We start from the raw sequence: 22,310 nt of genomic DNA, 5'->3' as shown, positions 1-22,310 counted from the left end.
AATGGCCTTGGGCTGCCAAGATCCCTTCTCAAGCCAATACATAGTCTGACAACAGAATTCACCCAACTACAAGCTCCTCTTGCCCTCCTTACGAACAGCTAGGCAATTCACATCATTGAAAATTAGTTGGTTGTCCTCAAGGTCAGAAGTGCGCAGCAGGGCTGGGTGATATATATATATATAGAATATTTATGATATATTCGATCTGATTTTGCTGGTGATATAATATTAAACAGAGTTGTGAAATTCGCAGTAATTTAATGTGCTTTTTATTTGCCCATTCCATTTCCTAAAGGCCATGCCAGTAGGCTTGTTCCAGGCCTTCTCCTTCTCGATTCATGATGACGGTAAAATATATTAATAGAGTCCCTGTTGTTTGATTCCTGCGTAAAAAGAGTCTTGAACAGCCACCATTGTGCCCTTGAACGAGCCATATATGACCCTGATATTAAGATTTCTCTTTCTTTATATGCAAGTTCACCAAGACCACAAATAATTTCGGCAACACTTTATTTTAGAGTCTCTTAGTAAGTTGCTTATTAGCATGCATATTACTATATTACATTATTAATATGTGCTAATTAAGCACATATTAATGCCTTACTTTACGTGAGCTTATTCTACATCCCTAATCTTATCCGATACCTAAACGTAAGAACTACCATAATATTAATAAGAAGCAAATTAGGAGTTTATTAAGGGAGAAGTCATAGCTAATAGTAAATAAGTGTTCCCTGTTCTTAGGTATTAGCATAATTTCTAAATTAATCTATTTTTGGATCAAAACAAAAAGGAAGATTTGAGTTCATTGCTTAATTCCATTTAAACAAATCTAACCTAAATATTTCACTCATTTTAAACTTTGCTTTAAAAAATACGAACAAACTGCCCAAGTGATGTGGAACACATGTTTTATCGTTTTATGCAGAAAACAAAACAAATGCATTATGAAGGTTTTGATTTCAGACTTTGAAACAGTTGAACATCTAACAAAAGAACTTAAAGATGAGCGTTCAAATCGCTCACAACTATTTTGAATACTTGGAAACGTTAGGCTTTTAAGCGTTTAATTTCTGCTCGCTCCCACTTTAATTCTTTCTTTTCATTGCTTACAGGTTGTTGAAATTGCCGTAAAAGTCAGTCCTATATTGGGCTCCCACATGTTTCAGCCTCTTCTGCCAGCTGTGTTACGGGGGATAGTCGAAGGCGAAGTGAGTGTGAAAACAGTACAGTCTATTACAGTAGTCCTGTTTTTATTGTTTACTCGTGCTTGTGCATTTGACTACAGAGGTATCCTGTGGTTATGTCGACATACCTGGGTGTGACGGGTCGGATTCTCCTGCAGAATTCAGGCTTCTTCACATCGCTTCTCACTCAAATGGCTCCGGAATTCAACCAGGAGGTGAGGACGAATGCCAGGTCATCTAATAGAGCAGTGCCGTGTAAAATAACTGGTTCTCTTCTCCACACTGGAAGAATATCTGCAAAAACAAAGGATTGTTATAGCTTATTTTGCAAGAAAAACAATGAAAAGAATATTTTGCCTTCCATGTTTTACTTGCTGTTTTTTTGTAATTATTGTTTTGCTAGCTGTTCTCTAGCAATATAGTTTCACCAATATTTTTTTTTGAATACTTGTTTATTTTTTTTATCCAAATATAGTCCAATAATATAATTCTGTTTAATTTTATTTTATTTTAAAGTATTATTAGTTTCCTCTGCATTTCTGTTTTCAGCTATATTTCTATAGTTTTTAGTTCAGTTTTCATTTTTAATGTATTTTATTTTAGTTAGCAAATAAACACCTTTTTTAAAGGTTTTAGTGAAATAAAAGAACCCTGATATAATAAATAATAGATGACAAATACTCAGTATTGCCATTATTCTATTTTATCTTTATAAGAATAGTAGATTAATACAATATTTAAGCAATAACTTAAGGGCTAAAAATCCAATATTGGTGCATAACTAATTACTGTAATGGTTTTAAATAAAGATCTCCAACTCACATGCCTCAGATGTTGGAGGACTAAACATAATTAGATTAAAAATCTTGTTTCTTTTCCTGGTACTTTTTTATCTTCTTATCTTTATGTCAAGGTCAGGTACACTGAAGCAAAAAATCATTAACAAACAAAATCCTCAAGCTTGGCCTAGTTTTCTTCCTCTGTGCAGAGTATCTTTAGCTGGGTTTGTGGAAGCTGATCTTACTGTAATTTGGTCCCAGCGGACCAAGATGCTTTGCCGAGCCACCCACACAGCATCATTCCCTTTCAACCCTGGGCCGTATCTCCCCACCGAATAATTGAACTCATTTACACTATTGTAGTCTCAGCATATATCAGTATTCTCGTTAATTTCCTCAATCCCAAAAACATCTTTCCTGCAGCGACCCCTTCATTGCTTACAGTATCAACCAAATGACTTCAAAGATGGAGGTTTTTATATATTTACCCTGTCAGGCGGCTTGACGTACCTTAATGTTTTCCTCTTATCTTATGAAGGGTGTATTAATCTTGTTCCCAGCGTGCCTCGCTCACCTGTGCACGGCTAAATTATAATTTTTTTATCATGGTGATCTCTGCTTTCTCAGGCAGACCAGCTCTTGGGGAATATGATTGAGATGTGGGTGGACCGCATGGACAACATCACCCAGCCTGAGAGGAGAAAGCTCTCTGCCCTGGCGCTCATGTCGCTTTTACCGTCTGACAACAGGTTTGTCATTATATAAACACCTGCAGGATCATCCTGTCACATTTGCATGCAAATGTCTGAAGCTTATATTGCAAGTCATCAGCAAGCTGTACAAGTGATAACATTTATACAAATCATTTAACATTCACCTCGGAGACCATACAAATAAAAAATCACTTCGTAATGATGACTCGCCGGGAGAAATGGCTTGTTGGTTTTAGGCTCATCGGTAGTTTAGATGTCAGCGATATTACGATTCATTTACATTTCCGTGCATCAAAATGTTTTCACAACTTTATATCGTACATCTGTGAGGAAAAAAAGGCTGAATTGTGAGATAAAGTTACAATACTTTTTTAAATTCATTGATGGAAACCGGCTTCCATAGTGAATGGCTAAGCTATGTAAAAAAAAAAAAAAAAAAACATGACAATATTCTATATCCTTAATCTTACCCAATACCTAAATGTAACCACGTAATCATTAACATAACAAATTGATAGTATTAATAATGAACAAATTAGAGTTTGAGGCAAAAAATTAATGGTTTATTAATAACAAAAATTGAAGAGATACAAAAGCCGCAAAGTATGTCTGATATTTTTCTTTAAAATTGGCATTTCTTTCTGTCTACTATGTATAGGTTTCTATGTACATACTGGTACTTCCAAACGGGTTGAGGCTGATATTTAGCACATTTGAAGGGAACATAAAACGTGTAAAGAGCATTTACACAGTATCCTTATCTCATTTTTGACCAAAATGGCTTTTAGATGCTTTTGCATCTGAACCTTAAAATTAAGTCTGACAAGAAAATCAGTAATTTCAATGGGAATCAACACAATCCATAGCTTTCAGTCACATGACCAGCTTGGAGCACAAAACATCGATAGAGCTGCAGTGTGTCAGTTTTCCATCTGTTTTACAGCCACAACTATTTAGATCACCTCTCAAAAGAATAAAACTAAGGTATGTGAACAAAATGTAATATCTATGTTTTACTGCGTGAACAAAATTTTATGCAAAAAGTTTTGCGTTTTATTACATTATTATTTAATGCAAACTTTAATGCAAAATTTTCTTGGTTTTAGAATCTTCGACTTGCTTTTAATACACATAAGGATCTCTGCAGAACAGCACATTTGCTTAAATCGCTTTTCTTTTTAATCTTTTCAACTCTGCATACGTGATTCTGGCAGCAACGTTGACGCTCAAAATCACATCATTAAAGGGAAGAGATGCACCTGTTTACCTCCACGGCACACATAATGTAGTGAATGGCAATAACAGTACACAATGAGGAGGTGATTTGCATGATTTTCTTTTCTAGGAAACAGTGTCAAGCAGCAGAAATAACGTTTTTATTCCGTGTGGCACAGTGATAAACAAGATATATTTAAATTCGGTGTCAAACAGGTTTCTGACCCTTGCCACCTTAAAGACCAGCCCATCTGTCCGGTCATGTTGCTTTTACACGTGCGGACTGTGAGGGGAAGTGAAACTCTCATTTCTCATTACAATATGAATATCCAGTATGGCCTCATGAAAACACTTGAGCATGTCTCTGCATGCAGCCTCTTCCCTTTTCCGAAGGGCATCCGGTCAACTGCAGAGTATTTGGCGCTCTGGATTTATTGCATGTGTCCACATTTTGTATGTATGTATTTGTCTGTATATGTGCCCATTGTGATATCTTGTATCATGGAATTGCGTTGGGGACCGTGGAATCGATTGCGGCGCCTCAGCAGGTCTGTTGTCACCTTATTTCATTGAGATTGATCTTACAGGTCATTGTTCTATGAGATCAATAATGGCATCAATACCAAAGCCCTTCGTTGTCAGTCTCCCTCCCACCCAAAGCAGTGATTAACTGGCAACAATGACAGCTCCATCATGGCCTTGTTTTCCTTCTGCAGTTTTCAGGGCTTTGCCGTGATATACAGAAGAGGCTCCCCATGCGGCTTAAGCCTGAGTCTTGAGGGAGAGCGGGATAGTCATGCATTATCACGCTTGTAGAGACAGCCTGGATCCGTGAGCCATATCTCTGAGCCTCAGTCTCTGAAGCACAGATGCACGATGTTGTTTTCTCCATTATTGCCACATCTTGCCTTCTGCTCGAATTCAATCCAGCATCAGAAATAAACTTTTTTCCATTACTGTTTTCGGGGCAGGGCTGCAGAGTTATTACATGACCGTTATTACTGTTACGGCCGCCACAGTTTAACTGATCAAGAAAACAATTCCAAAAATATTTTCTAATATTGTAGAGATACTGTCAAATGTTTTTGCTTAGTGTGTTTTTTTTGCTGCATAATAATATTGGACAAAACATGCAGGAGTATGTTTTTCATTTTTAATATCAAGAGCAGTAATCAACAGTGTTTGTCATGATTGTGGAGCTCTATTTCAGGATTTTTTTTTTTTTTGCTAATTACAAGTTGTGAGTCATCGTTAATGTCAAATACTTAAGTGCATTATTATTAACACATTCAATCAGAATAATTAGATTAGAAAATTATTAACTATAAATCTGTCTTTAGATGAAGAGTATTAAGCATCTGATGCTGCATCAGACAACAACACAAAGGCCTTAGTTGGATTTTTTGAATAGAAACATGCTACCATTCAAACATTAAGTCTTACGTTTTGTTTTTTAGAAGAAAAATAACGAACTAATACTTGAATTCAACCAGGATGCATTTAATTCGTTCAATTCATGAATTAAAAAGTCACAGTAAAGATGTTTATAATAAACTTAATCAAAGAACCCAGAGGTTGTGGCTTAATTTGCCATTTTAATGACTGTGATGTTACAATATTGCAATATACAAACTTATTTTAGAGAGGAATTGTGCTCTTCCAGTCAACAATCATCCTTATTCAGATGCCTTTTCGTCTCTCTTTGGACTTGTGTGACTTGAACGGTGCAGATAAAATTATGAAAGCAGACTCTGAAAGGATATTTAGCAGTGCTGAGAGGCTTGCATGAAATGAGGCCCAGCATATTAATTTTCACAGGCATTCAGGGTGCTTTGAATGGCATTTTCTGATCCTGCCATTACTATTCTATTTGCTGTGTTCTGACTCCCTCTGAATAAACACCTGTGGGCTCACAGCGATGCCCAAGGCACCGAATGTTTCTTCTCTGAGGCGCAATACGTCACAAATAATTTCACCCCCTAATGAAGTATAACCGCAGTGATGACAGCAACGAAACGATACAGATTTGTCTCTGCTTCAGTCATTTGGAGAGCGTAGAATAAACAGATGATGATAATAATGATGTAACGATCTCCACACGTACAGCCAGGCCAAAAAAGGGAGAGGGATATGCAGATTCCGTCTTGGTTTTTACACATGCACAAACAGAACCATTCAGAGCGTTTTCAATCAGCTGCCTTTGGAATAATGATGTTGGAGTTAGCCAGAACATTTAGATGGTTTAGAGCAAGCTGCTTGCTTCATTACAATTGGAATACATGTACAAAAGAGAGCCAAGTGGAATACAGGAAGTAGATGGTGGTTAATGTAGCGTAAATATCAAGTAGTATTGCCAACGCTTAACGATTATTCAAGAAATAATCACATTTTTATATATAACTGCATTAAAGGTTTCTATTTGCAATGTTCTTTTTTGCTTTTGAACACTGTAACAAAACAAATCCCTTCAGTGTGCTGCTGAAAATAATGTCTTTTAATGTATATTTGGTTAATCAGCATTAATTGTTGCAATAACAATATTAAGATCAATAACAGACTCTTTTGATATTTGTGTTTTATGTCGGTACTTTTATGTTGCAAAAGGGTGCTTGCTTAGTACTAAAGACAATAAAAAACTGGAAACGCTGAAAGAAAAAAACAACAACATCCTATTCTAATACTAGAGGACTAAAAAATCTGATGGTCAGACATCATTAAATGCGAAGTTATGACTTTGTTGTGAAAATTTGAACATTATAAGAGCACAAAAAAGAGACATGATTAGATTTTACGGTAGTCTTAAATAAATGCAAGAAAATCCTTTAAAAAAAAAAGTTGAATTGTCTAAAGATGCTGGTTTGTGTGTCATTAGGTGTTACACAGGCCTCTTTTTCAGGTCCAAGCAGAGTGATAAGAAATCTTTAATATGACGCATCTTTGATAGATCACTAGCACAGCTCTCATAGCTCTGATATTGGTGGGTTGAGATGAGATTGCCCTCTACCCTGTATTATACTACAAAAAAAAGTAATATTAAACTTATAAACTTTATTAAATGTATAGCGGAGTAGATATTTAGCTAGCTTTGGTGTTTGCCAAGTTTGCTTGTAGCTGACTTTCAGGGTGTCTTCAGGCAAAACGGTAATTGGCTTCTCAAATATTCTAACATATGCTTAGTATGACACATTTTGAGTTATTTAAAACTTTTTTCAGTCATCAGTTTTGAGCGGTGCCATATGCAATACTGAGAATTTTGCTTTTATGTATTAAAAATGAATGAGGACGCAGATAAAATGAAATGAGCACCTCGTTTTGGATTAAGGAAACAGTCAATTCCTCAGGACCAGGGTGCAGATGGGTGATAGCGAGGCACACGTCGTATCGCAGTCGTAATTTCATACCACCCGTCTTTCATTCCTGACCAATTTCTTCTTATTAAGTCATATCGGCTGTGCCCCTCTCCCTCAGCAGCTACAGTACCTCATCATCTTCCTCTATTTCACCAAAGCTGAGATGTGATTGCTGCTCCAGAAACGGTATCGACTAGTTCATTTCACCAAGCAATGTTTTTGAGATTTAGGACTGACCCTCCTTATCTGGCTTTTTCGTTGAATGCTGCATGTGAGCAGATCCGAGGCGGAGAAAGAATCGTCACAAGGTTCTGAGTGGACAGTCGAGGGATCTCGTGTGTTTCGAGTCTGAGTGACAAATGAACCAATTTGTATCAGACATTGGGGGGTTATATTGAAGACTGTGATGGAAAGGGCCAACCACAGGAAATTTGGCCCTTTCACACATTATAGAAGAAAAATGTGCCGGGAAGGTCAAGGCCGTAGGATGTTTTCATACTTAAAGGTATAGGTTACCAAGAAATGACAATTGTGTCATTGTTTACTCACATTCGTATCCTGTATTTTCTCTGTGGAACGCATCGTTTCTCACACAAAGCTGATGTGTGGCTAGAGAAGTTACAATCAGGTATATGAATCAGGTTATTATCAATAATTAAAATTGAAAATATAGTTAATTTACAACATAAAAAAAAAATTATTTCAGTTAGCGGCAAAAATAAAAATGAAAATAACTAAAAGTTAATAATAATAAATTATAAAAAGCATATTTAAAGTTCAATAAAAAACTTTAAAAGTAGTACAAATAAATAAAAAAAAAGTTTATACAATCTATATATATTTATATATATAATATAATACTATATATATATATATATATATATAGATAATACTATATATATTTTTATTTATATATATATATATATATATATATATATATATATATATATATATATATATATATATATATATAGATAATACTATATATCGTGAAGTTTACATTTTATTTTTTGAAATGAGCTGTGTCAAACATATTTGGCTTCAAGGCTGTAAAATTTGAAGACTGTTCTTCTAGTTCTAACTGTTGCTATGTCACAAAATCATAAAGAACAGATGCATTAAAGGTTTAATATAATGAATATCGTCACATTTATTGTCATTAACTGCTTCAGATAATATATGCGGTCTAATGTTTAGGTCCCTCGAGTGTAGTTCAGATTTTAACAGTCAGTCAGACTGAATATTTCTCTTAAGCTTGTGATTGTTCCCTTGCAGAAAGGGTTTGTGAGTGCAAGCTATTTTCAGGCTAAAAAGGTTTTTTGGTTTTTTTTCAGACGGAAAATATTAATACCCATGGGTAGGGATGTCGACAGTACAGGTGCTTTGCTACAAACTCAATGCAAAAGCAAAAAAAAAAAAAAAAGTAGCAATAGCGTTCTTTTTTTAAAAAGTTTAGCTAGTCATGTAGCAACTCTGTACCCACGCTCTGTCACACTGACAGGTGTCTGCTTTTGAGCGCTCATATGCGTATTTACACCCATGCGAGGACATTCTTTCTTGAAATAGCCATTTTTGTGTGGTAGTAAAGCTTATTAGAGAAAAAATATTAATAAAGTAATATTTTGAATAGCACTTAAAAAAAAAAAAAAAAAAAAGTATTGTGAAATTCCACTTTCTTTGCTTTCGACAACAAGAATTACCCCCATGACAGCCTGCTCACAGGCTTAAGACACCTTAAAACATCTTCTGTCACAGTGCTCTCAGAGTGTGAATGATGGAACGTTGGGTTCATTCTTCTGAATAACGTTTTCCTCTGCACTCGTTTTTCAGCGTGATCCAAGACAAGTTCTGTGGGATCATTAACATCAGCGTGGAAGCGCTGCACGATGTTATGACGGAAGACCCTGAGACGGCTACCTTCAAGGAGTAAGTTTGATTCTCTCTTTTTCATGACACTTCTCCTCCATAGAGGCATTTTGTCTGCCTAATGACCTGGAAAATGGTGGACAAGGGCACACACTGTCATGGCAGGGTATTGTTAAAAAAATGCTTAGCATTAGGAGAAGTGAGCTGCCGCCTTGTTGCACATTATATATTAAATACAAAAAATATATACATTATATTTATATATAATGTATATATTTTTCTGCCGGAGGTCCTGGAGATCTCCTTCAGATACATATCTTCGTGGATTCTATCAAATACCAACAGATTGCCTGTGTTAGGAATCTTTTCTTCAGGAATCTCTTATAACGGGCCATCTATCTTTTAATTAATTACTAATAAGAATTATACAGATAATTAATACAAAATATAGAATGCATATGAATTGGTATGCCACTTCAGAAAACAGTATGTATGTTTGGGTTGCATGTAAGCTGGTCATGAAATGTGCATGACGCTGCAAGGCAACCAATATTTCATGACTTCAGGATATGGTGCTATACCCTTAAGTTCACCTCCTAAGGTATTTTATCAATTCCAGGCAGGATGGATACACAGCCTGCCTCATACATACTTCAGTGGGGTGTCAAAAGAGTATTCATAAATGGAGTGAGAGATTACACAGCTGCTGGAGAACAGGGAAAAGTGGCACATTTTAGAAATGATGTGTAACATGAATGTAATTTCTCTACTTTTACACTCGCTCTTTTTACACACACACCTTACACGCTCTCTGTCTGGCTTCCTGTCCTCTAGCTGCATGCTGATGAGCCACTTTGAAGAGCCAAAGCTGACAGATGATGAGGAACCCCCAACAGAACAGGACAAGAGGAGGAAACTGGTGAGTGTTTTACCTTGTGATCCAAGGTCACGGGTGTTACATGCTCCTATCGATGATGCATGCTACCAAATGGCTGTTATTGATGAGATATAGCGGATACTTATATAGTACACTAAAACTGGACAATTTGAAGTCACTGCATTGGTACTTCAGTTCCCAAAAAGTGTTCAGACTAAAGAAATCAATTTCTTATGATGAGGATAGGATCACCTACCTAACATAAAGGTTCAGATTCTTTGTGGCAGTATTGTTATGGCACAGTAAATACTATATATATATTTTTTTTTTTATGGTGATATTAATGTCCATTATTTAACGTTAACAAGTTAACACATTAACTGGCATTAATTAACAATGAGCAATACAGTATTTATAACCTCTTAGTACGATAGATCATTGTTTGTTCAGGTCAACTCGAGTCCATTAAATATTAACAGACACAGCTTTTGATTTAAATAATGTATTAGTAAATGCTGGAATTTACAGTAACTAAGATTAGCAAATTCTCTAGTATTTGTAAATGGTAGTTTATTGTTAATATTGTAGTCATCTAATATTAACAAGTGTGAAGTGCTACCACTTGTTTGATTAGATGAGCCTCGGTAGAAAAGTACCGAATCGTGGGCGGCAAACTGTGCTTTGTTTTTGTGTTTCTTTTCATATTTTTATGGGAACCATCTCACCAGAAGTGTTTAGATAAAAACAATAGTGAGAGAATAAAATGCCATTGCAGTGTTTTGGAGAGGACTGTCATGAAATCTCAGTCTGTCTTTTCCTAATGTTATTTTTGTGTGACACCCACACGAGCATGTTTCAGCTGAGTGGCGCTTCTGCCAGCAACAATAGCTTTCAAACAGCCACTGAAAATGAGCAAATGTACTATGTGAAGTGCAGCAGTTCAAAAGCATGTTCGAGCGGTTTTAAGTGAGTCATTTCTCTTAATTGTCTGTATGATGAAACGGTCCTGGTGGTATTTCATACTTTCAGTTTCGTAGCTGGTTTAAATGAAGCACATTTTTGTGTTTGTAAGTCACAACCTTTACTCAGTGTCTTGTGACAGTGTTTCTTTGTTAGAGAATTGACGTGGGTGACTAATAAAAAAAACACAATAGGCTTTTTTTCTACTAAACATTCTGTAAGAGCATGTATAGAGGGATTTGTTTTTAATTGAATACAGTGTTATTGTTGATAATACCTTGCCTTTGCATCACAGTTCAGCTGCTTTTTAGACGCGTAAATAAAGGTTGCTTATACAGAACATGTTTCTGCATTCAAGGGATAATTTACCTAAAAAAAAAAAGTTGTTCTAAACATGTAGTAGAGAAGAAATAAAAACAGTGCCTCCCAACAATTATTATATTACCAACATTATGAGAATGACAGATTTTTCTTTTTGAAGTGAACAAAAAATAAACACAGTTTAGTGAAATAAAAAAAATGTGGGTTTTTTTTAATAATTGAAAGTATTTGTACACTTGTTTTTTTACAGTTTTTATTTTGAACTTTTTAAAAAATATTTTAGTTAAAAAAGACGCAATCGACCCTTCGCCAGAGTTTGATTGACAGGTGAACTGACCGGTCATAATGCCGAATATGCCATTTTTGTCAGACAAACCAGACAGAGTAGATTAATGTCGGTGGACTTGAACTAAAAAATTTGTGTCTGTTGATTTCTGCGATTGAAGCGAGGTGACTTCTGATAGTCGTTCACTCGCTGCTTGAACTCAGACTCAATAAACGAGACAATAAACTGTATTTATTGTTCGAATTAAAAAGTGACTCAATTTAAAAGCCGACACTGTTTCATATGAAAAAATCAGCTCTGTCGGCATGTTGTCCATTTTCTCTTTGCTCCACAATGTATTTTTCTCTGTGTGAGGACGCGTGTCGTGAGATCACCGGGGATGGTCGGATGTAGCGGCAGTGTTTGACAGGTGAATTGTAACGGTCAGTCTATGTTTGCAAAGGCCTAGAAAAACAAAGACATCCGTTGTGCGACAATTAAAACAACTGCAGATGGATACCAGCATCTCTGAATGCTCTGTTGATTTACCTGTCAATAGGCAAAATAACCAAATGATTCATCCCTAATAGCTAAACTCACACCTACATCCCCTGAAAGACGGAAATGCTTCAAGTAGGAGGGATGAGATTGACAGTTTATTATCTAGTTAACACAATGCAACCACTTAGAGACCATTGGGCTCAAATAAGCTCGTTTCATCTTCTTTTGATGTATTTGCTTGTGCAACGTGTACCTGGAACACTTTGACATGGCGGTATTCAAAAGCAGCGGCATATTGAATTATGTTACATTTCCTGCAAGCAGTAGTACAGTGTTCAGAGCCGTTTTGAAGAAGCACCGGAGTGAAAATTGCATTGAAAGAGGAAGGCGACGGAGGAAATGGACACAGCGAGCAATCAGTCCGCACATAACAGGCGGTGGGGTGCCGAACACTCAGTAGATAAAGTCAAAGAGATGTATTACGCTACAAATCTGCCCTGACACAAGGAAGGTGTAAGTTCCTCCTGGTTAATGATGCGCAAAATGGATTAAAAGGAAAAATGTCCTTTTTTTATCACTTCTCCCAGCATGAATGCAGGTTTAAATTTAAAAGGTTTATTTCGAATGATCGGAGCTATTAACCACCAAACTGTCATGTTATGGACGGGGCGATATTTGTGCAGTCGGTCTCGTACCAAATTGGTGCCTGCGGCTTTAGACAGCGGGACAGTTCTGGAATAGAGGGGACGTTAACCTTGTTTAACCTTGTTTGCCAAACTGGTTAACCTGTCACTGTGTTGCGACTGATGTGCGGTGTTTCTCATTGCCATTATAAAAAGAAATGGAACCGAAATGGTTTCAAACTGGTGTTTTATAGGCTCTCGTTTTTCTCTGACATATTCTGCAATTTACAATAAAGCGACATTTGGAGTTTTTTTTTTTCTTTTATATAGTTTTTCCTGACTCAGTGAAAGTAAATATAACCAGTGTAATTAAGGAGACTGTTTTGCTCACATTCATTCATACTGACAAGTATCTTCCAAGACAGCATATAGTGTCCCACGGCTATTTCTTTAAAGCGGATTAGTCCGTTTTGGACGATGTGAACAGGATAGGTTAAACATGCGTAATCTGTTATTGTTGATGCTGCCTCTCGCATTAGCGTCTCTGTCATAGTCAAAACTCAATACTGAGGCTCATCCCGGCCTGCTTTTTTTCTTGTCTGTGCCTGCCTTCTCTCATTATTTGTTTGTGCGCTTCAGGGTTTGAAGGTCAATCTAAACAAGAATACTGAATCAAAACCGTTTGCTTTCCCGGATGCGATATTGCATAACGGATCCATCTATTTAATAAGCACATTTCTCTCTGATTTATTGCCCATGAATCCCAGGGTGTGCCAGATTCAGTTAGCCTGTTAAAAGTCTTTTTATTTAATGCTGCTCTGAGCAAAACGCTCCTCATTTCACACGCTTTTAATTTTTCACTTTTCATTACCCTGCGGTGGCAGGTTTTCCTTGTTTTTGTTTGGTTCAGGGGAAAAAAAGTGATTGTTTTGAAATTATTGGCACATGATATCGTGTGTGTTCAAATATTTTCTGGCCTTGTTCAGATCTAGCCTACACCACTGTTAAAAATATTGGGATCAGTATTTTATTATTTTTATCTATTTATATTTATGAAAATCTATTATGCTCACCAAGACTGCATATATTTATTTGATCAAAATACCTTAGTATTGGTAAATATCATTACAGTTTTAAAAAAATTATGTAATTTAGTTCTGTGATGCAAAGCTGACTAATTATTATTTTCTTCGGATTGTTTGATAAGTTCAGAGGAACAGAGTTTATTTGAAATATATATATTTTTGCAACATTAAAAATGAATTATTAGCCAATGGCATTAACTAGTTAAATTGCTGTCACTTTATATCATCTGCATTCAAATATGTTATATTGTTATTTGATCTTAAAGCTGAATTTTTCCCCAAAATCGTCAATAAGCTGGATGTATTAGCATATTGTCAGTGAGAGTATAAAAACCAAATTAGACACCAACATTTTACTTAAAATATGTAATTTTACATAAAATGATTCTGAAATAATGACTGCTTTGTCCATTCTGCCTATAAATCGTTCAAGTCGGACCTCACAGTTTTAGTCTAATTAGATTGTTATGTAATTGTTGTGACATTATAATTTTGACTGGGCAGCAAGAAAAGAAAACGGCACATGGGAGAAACAGACAGTAACACTGCTTTAGAAGCTCAGACTTTGCTTCAATGGAGAAACATTTAGCAGGATTTTTGGGTGTCAGTTCTCTTGTACCAAACTTTTGTCATTTATTTACACACCCTCATGTCATTCCAAACCATATCATTTTTTTTTCTCCCCGTGGATTGTAGTCCTAGCCATTTCAATACATCATTTCATTTAAATGGTTTGTTTGTCACCATTTAGTTTTTGTTTTCTTAGAATATTCTGTGGTTACATGCAAGCATTTTAAAGGTGTCTGACCTTTTCCGCACCTAAATGAAGAGCTCTCAGCATGTCTCAGACAGCTTAACCTTCAGTCTGTTGATAGGACCACACTGAGAACCCTCTCAAGCGTGCTCTTCTCTCTTCTGTTTTGCGTGGCCGCGCGTTAGCACCGCTAGCATAACAGTACTCTGTCCTCTAGAGCCGCCTCTTAGGATCGAGCAGCGCCTCTCTTTCCTCGAGTGACTGGAGAGGATCGTGTCAGTGGTGCTTTGATTCAAGTTGATAAGTGGTGTCGGACACGTTTTTGCTTCATCTGTTGGAAGCATGTGTCACGCAAGGCAGGCCTCCTTTCGTGTTTTCTCGCATTTTTTTCAAGTCATTTACGCGGTTTTTAATTATTCGAGTCTCTGGTATCCAGTGAGCAGCTCTCAGCAGTGTTTCCGCCAGAGTCACGTCTGACTCTTAATCTCAGATTGCTCCGAGGGAAGTTTTCCTGCAATTAGCAAATAAACATTAGCTTAAAATTGCATCTGCTACTGCTCTGAAAGAGTTGCATCACCCTCTTAATCTAGCAAACAGTGTACTTTTTTTGTCACGTGACTATCCGTTTTTAATCAATTATTCATAAATAAGCATTCATCTATTTTGTTTCAGAATTCTGTTTAGATTTTAGTATTTATTTTTGGCTGAAATGCAATTAGAATTCACTTTAATTAATTAAAAACTGGCTCTGCTTTCCTACAGGGGCCCAGTAATGCACAAAACAACAAATATCCATAACAGAAACATATCTTAACGTAAAAAAGCCACAGTACAACATAATTAGACCAACATAGTGAAAACAAGTCACAACACAACAAAATTAGCACAACCCGGCAGAGCCCTATACGTTGTGTTGTTCAAAACTAATATACCATAATACGATAATTGTTTAGCGATTAGGTAAGTGATCATAGGGGCCATGATAAGCAATTAATGCATTCGTGTTTTTCTTTCAGGTTAAGTAATTGTTTTCAGTCTGTAATCTCTTGTTTCTGTAGTAGCGGAGTATTTTGTTGTGCTGCTGCTGTGCCAGAAATGCAGATTTTGACCTTTCGTAATCTCCTGCTTCAGGGGTATATTTAGTCTTCAGAAATTTCAAATAAGGGTGTTCAATCTTGAATGTTAACTTCATCTAGACCTTTGAAAAAGACTGATTAGCCACCCCCACCCCCCCTCCGTAAAGCACAGCTGTGTGGCAAGGGAAATATAATCTAGATTATATTTTATGATATACTGAATTCACTTAGACACGTTTTCAGTGGATCCCTTCCCAGTAGTAGTATCCATTTTCAAGCTATAAAGTAAGATGCATTCATATTTTGTTATATTGATTTATTCCAGGCAATTCAATAGTATCATTTAGAAATTTGTGTTGTGTATATCAGACTTTTTTTTTCTTCAGTTCTTCACATAATGTTTGACACATTTGTGTGTTACAATGTACAATATTGCTAGACTTCTGCTTACACAGACAGTTTGATTACTAGTGGGATTAAAGCTAATCGATACATGGATACTATTTTATTGCACAAAGGGTAAAATTGCTAAGTCTGTCTGTCATTCATCTATCAGGGTTAAACCACCAAGACAGTTTGCCGTCTTTATTTTAGTGAACCAGAACTGTAGTGTATCAGTAGTGATTTTACCAGTCTATGATAACCAGGGGCCGATTCAAATAGATATTGAGAATAAAGTTTTGTGAATTCAGCCCCAGTATTGTTATCAGGCTTAAGATTTAGCATTGGAATACAAAAATCAGTATAGCTGCAATATACCGTTGTTGTCACGCGATTACAACTTTGTGATGAGCCGTTTCCTCTAAAAAAAAAAAAAAAAAAAAAAAAAAAAAAAAAAAAAAAGGCTTTACGACTACAGCAGCCTCTGACTTTGAGAATCCACTCATTATTAAATGATCTGCTGCTGTGACACATCTGTCAGCTTGAGATATTAAAGTCACTGGCCCGAGTAGGGCCACCCGCGACTCCTTTCACTTCTGCGTGACCCGACAGATTAAAGAAAAGCCATTGCTTGCCAAGAACACGGTAGAAGACAATGTCTCTCACAGAAGAGGTTGATGGTTGATTCTGAATGACTGATGCACGATTTGTATGGGAAAGCGCCGTTCTCATTTAGTCCACGGCCTCTTTGAGTGACTTGAAGAGGCTTAAAACTCTAATTAGAAATTCATGAAGCATGGCTCCATCTCTTTGATCCACTCCCTCACCCACACCCTCATTACCAGCCCAGCAAAGTGGATGCAAAGCACACCATTAATATCATTTAGAGTCTATTTTAAGAGCCTAAGGAAGTGCAAAGTAAGCAAACGTGGGCTTAACCTTTCAGACAACTTTGTAAGGTAAGGTAGGATTTATTGGCAACTCAGGAAGTAAATTACAGCTGCCCCATCATCCCTGAAAATTTTGATCTACATAAACAGTCAGGTTGACCTTTCCTTTTGGAAAATGGATTTATGGATTGGCTTGTAATACCTTACAGTGCTCTGGGTGCGCAGCTGTAGTCAGTGGGCATACAACATGCAGGGTTTTGAATACACAGTACGGCATCAGAAAATGTATTTACCATTTCAATACACATCAGTATTTAAAAAAAAAAATTGAAAGAAATCCACTATATCATGTGTATGGAATATTTTTTTAATGCATTGTTGATGATAATTACTTAATATTTAGTCCATTTAATTTTAAATTAATGTATGAATAAAAGTATAATTTTAATTTTAATGATAATTTTGACTTCTTTTTTTTTTGTAATTGTAGCACATGGAAATTACATGCAGATTAAGTTCACTTAAAAAAAAAAAAAAAAAAAAAGTGGTGTAATCTCTGTTTTAGTTACTTTGGGCAGGAGACAGAACGATGATTAAAGCTTATACTTCATCTAACTTGGTTTTCATAAACTGAACAAGTGTTTGTTCCAGATGTGAATCTGGAAACTCAGTATTCAATACCTGCTGCGAAGATTTTCATGCATGTATTCTAAAGAAAAATGAACATTGACTGATATGTAAAGCATTAGAGACTGTGATGTTTGAGATTTTGATATTATGTTAAATGGAACTGTGGTGATCATCTCAGACATCCTCTTTTGTGGAGTGGACACTTTATGGGTAATACGAGAGAGAAAGTCAATAATCCAATTTTCTCTAATGGCTTTTTTTCCCCAAATGTACATGAATAGATTTTGTTTTTGTTGTTTACTTAAGACTGACAAACATCTTTTAGGTTAGAAGTATTTTAATGTTGTGCCACTTCAAGAACACCAAACTAAAAATATCTTCCCAATAACAAAACTCTTACTACTATTGCTACAATTACTATATTTATTTGAACATTAATAGGATGTTAAAAAGAAGTGGACCTTTGTAACTTTTGCCACATCTTTTTTTCTACCGCATATCTTGCTTTGGGTTGCATTTATAAAACAAGCAGAATGAATTCATATGGATATATGTGTAAAAAAATGATTGTGTTCAAATCAGTGGGACAGTTTATAAAAGAATACATTCATGCATTATATAAACATAAATTAGTAAAGTGTTTCATGAATATGGCTCATTATTTTTCTTTTTTCCTCTGAGGAACTGAAAACTAAATCATGATATTTTTAATATATTTTTTGAATACTATGTGTTTTTGTTTAACTTTCTAAATATAACTTGTACCTCAATGTTGAGAACAACTTACAGGTTTTGACATTTTCGCTGTTATCAGTTTTCAAATGTCCTGACTAACTGTTTAAAATAATATAATGTGATGTTTTTAATGAAAGTTATTACGCTGTGGCATTGAGTAAATCATGATTTTTGACTTAAAAGTCTGTCTGGGGGCTCACCGACACTAAAATAAGCAGAACGAAAATGTATCAATGGTCCAGTTGAGTTTAAATATAGATGACTGTCTTTACTTTTGAGTACAGTTGGGATTAACTTTATTGGCATTTACTCATATGGTCTTCAAAGGTTTTTTTTCTTTATTCATTTGATGAAAATCCATTAAAAGTTCACAGCGGTTAGAGCAGGATTTCTTCCAGAGGCTTCTCTGCTTTATAGCACTGGCTTTGCTCAGAATAATACTTCAAAGTTCCTTTTCAGAGTGCCTTCTTCCTTAAAGCCATCCTTGTTTTTCAACAAAACCCTTCAATTGTTCAAGCTCCTAGTGCTTCCTGCCATTTCTAGGTCTCAACAATGCGTAGTCTTTATGGTCTTGGAGGTTTCGCTTATGCCGACAGAATCATGTCTCACAATAAGACCCCATTTTGAGGACTTCAGATTTCACTCTTCTTTCCAGAACTAATTGATTTTTCTTAGAGATAATAATACCCACTTAAATTCAAGCTCTTTCCTGCATGGGGTGCCGACAGTGGTGCTTTCTGTCGTGATTCGACTTGCACGTATAGCTGTAGATGCTGTTTTGTGTCTATCACGATTGTATTTTGGTGATCATATATCACTTCACTTCATTTCATCTAAAGAATCCTTGTGCTTTTTTAGATTACTAATGATGGGAACATAACCCCTTGAAGCTAAAGGATGCTTCTTTGAGTAAAAAGTGGAGTTTAAAACTCTTTTGAAGCTGTCCAGTTGCAATTGATAGATGTATTGATCGTGTTCCCAGGAAAACATGAAGGTTACATCAGATCACTGGAGAGATCTGATTTAGTCTGTACAATTCTGTATGACTACCAAGGTCACAAGCCTCACCATTTATCTAGAATCAATTGATTCCTTTGTTTCAACTTTGATACTGTAATTATAAGCTCGTTCTTTTAAAAGCACCTACATGGTGCAGTTTTCCAGCTCGTTTTTTTGGAGAGTCAGAGCGCCTTTCTTATGAACAACTACATTACTGTGAGACGGACTGTGCTAGAGGTTTTTGTATTAATATTACATTTTTGTTTGCAACTCAACTACAATTTAATTTTGTTATGAATAACATCACTCACCTTTTTTCTAGCCATGCCATTTTACAGTAAAGCTCTCCAAAGGTCGAGTAATTAGCACGAAGGGTCAAATGTGTTTATTATACCACTATGCTGGAAAAGCTCTTAAAGGCTGTTGAGACGGACTCCATTTGAAACATGTTGATATCGTCTGGTTTAATTGGGTTATATAGTATGTCAGATGTGTAGTCAGCAGTGTCGATGTAATGCTCTGCAAAAAAACACTTTTCTCAGCAGTGAAGTGGCATTTTTAAACCATGTAGCAGTGCAGTTTTTGTTAAGTTGCAGTTAATAGACTTTACATCATATTTTACATGATACCATGGTATATTTAGTGCTATTTGGTGGGTTCTAATTATCACTGTACAGTCACAGTAAGCTAACAATTTTTGGAAGATAGTTTTGAGAAACATACATACATACATACATACATACAGGGGTTGGACAATGAAACTGAAACACTTGGTTTTAGACCAAAATAATTCATTAGTATGGTGCAGGGCCTCCTTTTGCACCCAATACAGCATCAGTTTGTCTTGGGAATGATAGATACAAGTCCTGCACAGTGGCCGGAGGGATTTTGAGCCATTCTTCTTGCAGAATAGTGGCCAGGTCACTACGTGATATTGGTGGAGGAAAACATCGCTCCTCCAAAACCCCCTCCAAAGTGGCTCAATAATATTTAGATCTCGTAATTGTGCAACTTCACTTTCATGTTCATCAAACCACTCTTGTCACCAGTCTTGCTGTATGTATTGATGCATTATTATCCTGATACGCGACACCGTCTACTAGATATAATGTTTGAACCACTGGGTGCAGATGGTGCTCCAGAATGATTCGGTAGTCCTTGGCAGTGATGCACCCATCTAGCACAAGTATTGAGCCTAGGAATTGCCATGATATTGCAGCCCAAACCATTATTGGTCCACCCCCATGATTCATGGGCATGCAAGAGTCTGGGTGGGCTTCTTTGAGGCTTCTCCACACTATTAACTGTCCCGAATTTTGGAAAAACAGTGAAGGTGGGCACATCAGTGAACAATACAAGTTTCACATTGTCCACAGCCCAAGATTCTCGCTGCTGGCGCCATTTAAACTGATGTTTAGCTAAGGCAGCCCAGCCATGTATATTGACACTGAGGAGCCCTCGACAGACAGTTTTGGTGGAATTTGTCATCTTTTGAACTATATATTTGTGTGTGTGTGTGTGTCCTGCAATATATATATAATATTGCCAAAAGGATACACTCACCTGCCTTTACTCGCATATGAATTTAAGTGACATTCCATTCCTAATCCATAGGGTATGATGTCGGTCCACCCTTTGCAGCTATAACAGCTTCAACTCTTCTGGGAAGACTGTCCACAAGTTTTAGGAGTGTGTTTATGGGAATTTTTGACCATTCTTCCAGAAGTGCATTTGTGAGGTCACACACTGATGTTGTACAAGAAGGCCTAGCTCTCAGTCTCTGCTCTAATTCATCCCAAAGGTGTTCTATCGAGGTCAGGACTCTGTGCAGGCCAGTCAAGGTCATCCACAACAGACTCATGTTGGAAGAGAAAGGGGCCAGTTCCAAACTGTTCCCACAAAGTTGGGAGCATTGAATTGTCCAAAATGTCTTGGTATGCTGAACATTCAGAGTTTCTTTCACTGGGACTAAGGGGCCAAGCCCAGCTCCTGGAAAACAACCCCACACCATAATCCCCCCTCCACCAAACTTTACACATGGCACTATGCAGTCTGACCGTTCTCCTGGTAACCGCCAAACCCAGACTCATCCATCAGATTGCCAGATGTAGAAGTCTGATTCGTCACTCCAGAGAATGCATCTCCACTGCTCTAGAGTCCAGCAGCGACATGCTTTACACCACTGCATCCGACACTTTGCATTGCACTTGGTGTAATAGATGTATGGCTTGGATGCAGCTGCTTGGCCATGGAAACCCATTCCATGAAGCTCTCTGCACACTGTTCTTGAGCTAATCTGAAGGCCACATGAAGTTTGGAGATATGTAGCATCCACTGACCCCGCTCTATCAGTTTATTCCAGTTGATTGGAATATTTAGGAGCGAGGTAATTTCACGACTGGATTTGTGGCACAGGTGGTATCCTTTTACAGTTCCATGCTGGAATTCACTGAACGACCCATTCTTTCACAAATGTTTGTAAAACAGTCTGCATGCCTAGGTGCTTGATTTCATACACCTGTGGCCATGGAAGTGCCCACCTGATTCAGATTATTTGGATGGGGGAGCGAATATTATAAAATTATGTTTAAAATTTCTGTTATAATAAATGCTGTTTTGAACAAATAAATAACTGCTGTTATTTATTAAAAATGTTAAAATGCTAAATGCTCTTTTGAAATTTCTAATCCATTATTCAAAGGGTGCTAAAAAAATCACAAAAATATCAAGCACAATTTTTAGCATTGACAATAATAAGAACAGAAATTATTTTAGAGCAATAAATCATGTATTGAAATGATTTCTGAAGGATCACGTGAAGACCGGAGTAATGATGCCGAAAATTAAAAGATTTACAATCTTACAGAGCAAAAACTTTTGAACTGTAGCATATTATTTATTATGCATTATACTACGGGTGTTGTTAAATGCTTGAATCTGAGGCGTGCAATTATTTTCCAGGAAACGCACAGCAAAAGTAGTTCCAGGCAGGTCTTGACAGCATTACATGACTATAACACTCTGCAAAACATTTTCAGTTAAATGTATGATAAATATATATATATATATTTTCATGGTTTTTTTTTGCCACAACACGCTCACA

At 36.5% G+C, this 22,310-nt stretch overlaps 1 protein-coding gene across 1 annotated transcript in view; it reads left to right on the top strand.

Moving 5' to 3' along the window:
- The window catches only part of ipo11 (importin 11), a 120,338-nt gene that overhangs the window by 92,443 nt on the left and 5,585 nt on the right, over window positions 1–22,310 (top strand). Inside the window, exons 25-29 of the mRNA XM_043247120.1 lie at window positions 1,116–1,211; window positions 1,289–1,402; window positions 2,594–2,715; window positions 9,075–9,170; window positions 9,945–10,029. Coding sequence (XP_043103055.1) covers window positions 1,116–1,211; window positions 1,289–1,402; window positions 2,594–2,715; window positions 9,075–9,170; window positions 9,945–10,029 — 513 coding nt within the window. The remainder of the gene's footprint in view (window positions 1–1,115; window positions 1,212–1,288; window positions 1,403–2,593; window positions 2,716–9,074; window positions 9,171–9,944; window positions 10,030–22,310) is intronic.

The sequence above is a fragment of the Puntigrus tetrazona genome, chromosome 8 (assembly GCF_018831695.1).
Source record: "Puntigrus tetrazona isolate hp1 chromosome 8, ASM1883169v1, whole genome shotgun sequence".
Classification (NCBI taxonomy): Eukaryota; Metazoa; Chordata; class Actinopteri; order Cypriniformes; family Cyprinidae; genus Puntigrus; species Puntigrus tetrazona.
Note: the sequence above shows the minus strand (reverse complement) of the source record. Positions and strands in the feature narration are given on the sequence as shown.